Source organism: Vicia villosa, linkage group LG3 (assembly GCF_029867415.1).
Source record: "Vicia villosa cultivar HV-30 ecotype Madison, WI linkage group LG3, Vvil1.0, whole genome shotgun sequence".
Taxonomy (NCBI): Eukaryota; Viridiplantae; Streptophyta; class Magnoliopsida; order Fabales; family Fabaceae; genus Vicia; species Vicia villosa.
This window is the reverse complement of record NC_081182.1, coordinates 34,646,546-34,653,154: the sequence shown is the minus strand read 5'-3', so window position 1 is coordinate 34,653,154 and position 6,609 is coordinate 34,646,546. Positions and strand designations below refer to the sequence as shown.

Sequence of the window (6,609 nt, the reverse complement as noted above, 5' to 3'; positions counted from 1 at the left end):
CCGTAATTTACCGATAAATCGAATAATTTATCCAAGTCTAAATATTTTCCAATTAAATAGACTCATTGAAAATACTTCAACTATTAATTAAATCAACCAATTAATAATCATATTATATTAATTTCAATTCCATTATATTTTATTCCTAAAATGTGTTCAATTCTCATCACAAAACCAACATTTATTCATAAAGAACATTTAAATCAAACAAAATTTCGGTCGATTCGTAAAATATCACAATTTCAACAAAATAACACCACCACGTTAATCTACTAATAAAACTTAGCTACCACATAAATTTTCATCAAATTCCGGACAATTAATTATACCGCTTAATTCGGCTATTTCGATCAAACAAGGCTGTTTTAAATTACATTATTCTATAATTGTTAATGTTTCATGAACTTCATATTTTATTAATTAGGCTCAATAGTGTTGATATATGTCACTCTAAAAATTACAATGACAGAAACACACTTCTACATTATATGATTACTTTGATTTCAATTCAATTTCAATCACTAACAAAACTCACACCATAAAATATTCCATGTTAGATACTAATTTCAAAGTGAACAGAGTTTTGAAAGTTAAATTATATATTTTCATTCTTATATCTATGTTCTAATTCTATTTATATTATACTAATATAATATACTAAGTGACCAAGAGGAATGTGAAAACAGAAGAAAAATCAATTTAGCACAACCTATTGGCACATCACATGGAGCATGTACATATAATAGCAGTTAGAGAAAATCCAGAACACACGCAATGAACAGGCTAGAAACGATAATGATATTACCATTGCCGGCTGTCCCTCATCCTAACTCCGGTCTACTACACACACTTTTTATTTCCAGAATCATTATAAAGACAACAATGTTTTATTACAAAAGTAAATTGTAATTTCAACAATCACAGCAAACAAGTTTAACACAACACACTGAAAAATCTATACCCTAAACCCACATACAATCTATCATATTCCCATTTAGATAGAAAGAATTCCCCCTTACCTTGGATTGAGTGCAACTCTAAGAAGATTCAATGAAAAATTGAAGGAAAAATAACACTTTAGAGCAACACTTTGGGTCTCCTTCTTCTCCTCTTCATAACCCTAACCCCCTTTTCTCCTTTCTTTTTCTCCTTCCTCGGTTTCTTCTCTTCTGTCTATGTCACTACTTTTCAAAATGATTAAAAAAGAAAGACCACCACCACTTATTCATTATTTCATAATGGGCCTAATAAAATACACCCCTTAATACTTAAAGATACCATTGTTTAAGCCCAATATCTTTTCTACACTTAATATAAAAATAATACTTCCCATTAAATTCCATCAAAATAAAATCCGATTATTTAATATACCGACTTATTACTCAATGCCTCGTATTTTCGGTCTAATCTTAATTACTCAGAAAATTCCCAAAACGCTAAACATTAACTCATTAATATTTTTAATACTAAAAATATTAAAATCTTCGATTAAATGTTGATCCGCTATCCCGAACTAATACCGACTAAATCGCCCTAAAACGCAAAAATTTCAGTAAACATCACAAATGTCTAAATTAAGCCAATAATTATTTTTCCGGGCGTTACAACTAGCTCAATTGGTAGCAGGAATTGCTATGAATATGTACTTAACCCCTAGGTACATGGTTCGATTCCTGCGGGAGGCAAAAACAATATTTCCTGGGCAGCCGGTAAGCGGACCTAGGGGGGATTATTGATTAAGCCGGTAACATGCTCGGTTGGCCGACACGGTTGATGCGTGCAGCGGATATCGGGGTGTTACACTAAGCGCAACCATCGTTCACTAAGTGCAGATTTGCTAAACGCAGCCATCGCGCGCTAAGCGCAAATGCCCATAACAACAAAATCAAAAAAGTTTTGGTTATGGCTTCTTCCTTTCTCTCAAACCCTTATTTTGCCACTTCTCACAATTTGCTCTTTCTCCTAATTTCCTCAACTTTCACGTACTGATAACTCAAATGGTCCACTAACCTTTCTTATTAATATTAACTTAATTCCTTATTTCTAATTTTTTCACCATGGTCCCAACACCTAAATAAAATCAAATAAGGCATTAAAATTCAATTAAATAAATTAATCAAAAATTCGAAGCATTACACTAGGCGCGTCAAATGTACTTGGGAGATCCAATAAAATCTTAATTCTATCGTGTATAGATTTCCTGTCTTCTATCTTCTAGTGCTATTGCATATATACGAATCGAGTAATCTATGTGTTTGAGGCCATGAATGATTGTGTTTCTTGGTTTGAGTTTGATTTGTCATGGCCATTACTACGTCTTGAATGTGTTGTCTACGTAGTAAAATCTTTTACTCGAGTGTCCCATCCACATCAGTGTCAAGTCAACTCGCCCAATTGCCTTATTTATTTCCAACTAACTTATCCGACCTCATGTCAAGAAATCCATAACTCACCCAATTATTAAAGGGATGCTCTCTATAGTATTTAGGGGCTAATATCTATGGTGTCTATTTCATTGAATCTAGATGTCACTAAGCCAATTTAGACTTACTATGTTTATTTACATTTATTAAACTATTGAAATATCATGATGTTTTAAATATTATGCAAAATATATTTTTGTATTGATATATTTTAAACTTTTTATTTCATGTCAATTTACTTATGTTATAGATCCATAATATTTAAATTTCATATAGCTTTAGAATGATAAATATTAACAAAAATCAAATAAAATTATAATCAATGTCTCTATTAAATAAAATTATAATCTCTATCACGCGTACAACATGTGTCTTGTGCTTAACATATATGATAGTAGTTTTCCTATAAATGAATAGATACATAAATTGAATGAATGACATAATTCAATTGGTATATATTAATTTAGTTAGATTGACGTAAAATATTAATTTTAATTTATAAATTTAAGTAAATTATTGATACTTATAAATCAATAATTTAATTTCATAAAATACTTAAGTTTCACGTAACTCCTAATCAAAATCAAATACAAATAAAAATTTATTTTAGTTTGCCTCTTTGGCTTTTTAAGTGTATTACTGTAGGTGAATTCTTATCTAATAAAAAAAATTGAATAGAGTTATTCTTAGTATAAAATGCATTGAAAATAACTAAAAAAATTATATAATTTAATAAATAAATAAAGATGATAAAATTAAATAATATTGTATGATTGATTGAAATTACATTATCGAACTTTATATGATGGGTAGAAAAGATATTTCGATTACTTTATAGCTTTACGTACATTTCAATTATAAGAACATCACTAATATTGGAGGTTGCTTGATATACACTAGAATTCATAAGTTCCAGAACTTAGCATTTTTACCATTTAAGTAGATACACGTGTGGGTTCAAATATAAGTTGATTGAGCCACATATAAATTGTTTAGTCAAATTATCATTGGAGTGAAATTGATTTAAATTGCTTAGATGTTGCTTAAATATTATGTGACAATTGATCCCACAAAAAATAGCTCAAACAATCAAAAATAAATTCTCACATTTAAGATGCTCTAACAAAATTGTAAGATCTTAAAAAAAGAATAAGTAATAAAGAATAGAATAAAGTTACGAATAATTCTTAAAGATAACATTTTCAAAAGAGAGGTCTACAACTAATAATTCTTAAAATGTTGCAAGAATATTATGCTAAGATAACTATTCTTCTGCTATAGCAAATACATAAGATAAAAAAAGCATTCTTATATTTTTTTTAACACAATGCAGTGTATTACAACAATATCTGTATAGTCAAATATTCTATAAAGTGTATATATTGTCTCCTAGTGATTCATTTAACCATTAAGTTTCCTTGTTAAACCATCACTCAAGAACAAACAACAAAAAAATGAAGAGAGTTCTTCTCATAATTAACTGTTTATTATTAGCCTTAGGAAACTCCGGCGGTCCCCTCATAACGCGTCTCTACTTCATCCACGGCGGCCACCGCGTGTGGCTCTCCTGTTTCCTCGAAACCGCCGGTTTCCCTATAATGATCCTTCCCCTTACAATCTCATACATCAACCGCCGCCGTCTCCACCTAAGTCAACCACTATCAACCACCACCGAACCCGCCGCAAAGCTAAAAATAATCTCCATGAAACCTCCTGTCTTCTTCGCCGCGGCTTTAATCGGAATCCTCATCGGCCTCGACGACTATCTCTACGCATACGGCGTTGCTCGGCTTCCAATTTCCACTTCTGCGTTAATAATCTCTTCTCAGCTTGGTTTCACCGCGGTTTTCGCTTTTCTGCTTGTGAAACAGAAATTCACTGCTTTCTCTATAAACGCCGTCTTTTTGCTTACGGTTGGAGCAGCAGTTTTGGCTTTGCATACATCTGGAGATCGACCTGCCGGTGTTTCTAAGAAGCAATATAATATTGGTTTTTTCACTACTCTTGCTGCTTCTGCATTAAATGGATTTCTTTTGCCTTCAGTTGAATTGATTTATAAAAAAGCCAAACAAAACCTTACTTATTCTCTTGTTATGGAAATTCAGTTTGTTATTGGTTTGTTTGCTACTCTCTTCTGCGCCATCGGCATGATAGCAAATAACGACTTTAAGGTAAGGTGTACGTTTAAATTTAGATCTTCTATTCTAATACAGATAGTTAGAGTCGTTGACAGATAATATCTCTCAACGACTCTGACCACTAGTAGAGTAACGACTCTGACCCCTGGGAGAGTGGTTATAGTAGTAGAAGGTCCATTTACTAAATGATTTTTGATTTGGTTGTTTAGTTGATTTTAATTGTTTGTTTTTAATTAATATGAAGGTGATTCCGAGGGAGGCAAGGAATTTTGGACTAGGGGAAAGAACATACTATGTGGTGTTGGTGATGAATACCATGTTTTGGCAAGTGTTTTTCGTCGGCGCAATTGGAGTTATTTTTTGTGGGTCATCTTTATTGTCGGGTATTTTAATTGCTGTTTTTTTGCCGGTAACTGAAGTGTTGGCGGTAATATTTTATAAAGAGAGATTTCAAGTTGAGAAAGGGGTTTCTCTTGTGCTTTCTCTTTGGGGGTTTGTGTCTTATTTTTATGGTGAGATTGAACAAGATAAGGAAAAGAAGAAGAAACGTGCTATGGAGACCGAGATTGGTCAAAGTCTTGAAGTACTACCTGCTCCATGATTGCTATAGAGGTTGCAGAATTATTTAAATGTGAGTGTTTTGTGTGAGTTCAGGAAAATGCTTTAATTGAATGTTTTTTGAAGTAAAAAGGGGACATGCAAGTGTAAGTACGGAACAGATGGATAGATACGGAATAGGGGTGGCCGGGCCCTGTCGGGCTGCCCGCTCACCCGCAAAAAAATGGTGGGTTGGGTTGGGATTTTAGGCTCGCCGCCCGCCAAAACCCGCCGCCCGTCATACCCGCCCCGCCAAAGCCCGCTCCTCCTCCAAAACTTATTCTTTTTTTTAGTTAATTCTAGTAATTGCAATTCTTGATGGTTTATTTTATACACTTATTTATAAATATATGTAATATTTTTTAAGTAAATTTGTTAAAAAATTACTTTTATAAAAAATTGTTTTAAAAATTAAGTGAAAAGTTTAATTAAAAGGTAAAAAAAACATATTAATCTATTAAAAAATATAAATAAGAAAAGGCGGGTAATCCCGCCGCCCGCCAACCCGCCATCTTGGCGGGGCGGCCATGACTTTTATGCCCATTTTACTTGGCGGGCATGCCCGCCCCGCTCGTTTTTTGGCGGACATTAGGCGGGGCGGGCGACGGGCGGGGCGGGCGGCCCGTTTTGCCACCTCTAATACGGAACATAACACAGTACATTACAAACCTTTCAAATATTGGACAACTTTATGTTTTGTACGATGTTTAATAGAAAATGGACAAGACAAGTAAAATAAATTTAAATTTATTAAACTACTCTTTATAAATGTAAATATTAATATGAGAGAGATGAATCATGTATTTTTAATTAAAAATAAAAGAATATTTTCGTAATTAATATGAGAGAGAATATATTTTTAATAGAAAATAAAATGGTATTTTTGTAAATATTAATATGAAAAAGATGGAGAATATAATTTTAATAGATAATAAAAGGATATTTTTGTAAATATTATTATGAGAGAGAGGGGGAGAATATATTCTTAATAGAAAATAAAAGAATATTTTCATAAATATTAATATGAGAAAGAGGAGGAGAGAATATATTTTTAAGAGAAAATAAAAGGGTATTTTCGTAAATATTAATATGAGATAGAATATATTTTTAATAGAAAATTATAGGGTATTTTTTTAAATATTAATATGAGTGAGACAATATATGTTTAATAGAAGATAAAATGGTATTTTCGTAAAGACTAATGAGAGAAGCAGAATATATTTTTAATAAAGAATAAAATGGTATTTTTAAGAAATATCAATATGAGAGAGAGGAGGAAAATATATTTTTAATAGAAAATAAAAGGGTATTTGCATAAATATTAATATGAGTGAGGGGTGAATATATTTTTAATAGAAAATAAAGGGTATTTTTCGTAAATATGAATATGAGAGAATATATTTTTAATAGAAAATAAGAGAGTATTTTCGTAAATATTAATATTAGAGAGA

The 6,609-nt window shown here is 31.6% G+C and overlaps 1 protein-coding gene across 1 annotated transcript; it reads left to right on the top strand.

Moving 5' to 3' along the window:
* The first annotated feature begins 3,790 nt into the window (after positions 1-3,790).
* LOC131655379 (purine permease 1-like) lies at positions 3,791-6,057 on the top strand. The gene is made up of 2 exons (XM_058925262.1): positions 3,791-4,594; positions 4,806-6,057. Exons 1-2 carry the CDS (start codon positions 3,878-3,880, stop codon positions 5,160-5,162), a joined length of 1,074 nt encoding a protein of 357 aa, XP_058781245.1. The 5' UTR covers positions 3,791-3,877; the 3' UTR covers positions 5,163-6,057.
* The last annotated feature ends 552 nt before the right edge of the window (positions 6,058-6,609 follow it).

What these genes read in the sequence shown, in the direction of transcription:
- LOC131655379 (XM_058925262.1), top strand. Translation starts at nt 3,878, where the DNA reads ATGAAGAGAGTTCTTCTCATAATTAACTGTTTATTATTAGCCTTAGGA. An exon ending in TAGCAAATAACGACTTTAAG is followed by an intron (nt 4,595 to 4,805) that starts GTAAGGTGTACG and finishes ATTAATATGAAG; the next exon opens with GTGATTCCGAGGGAGGCAAG.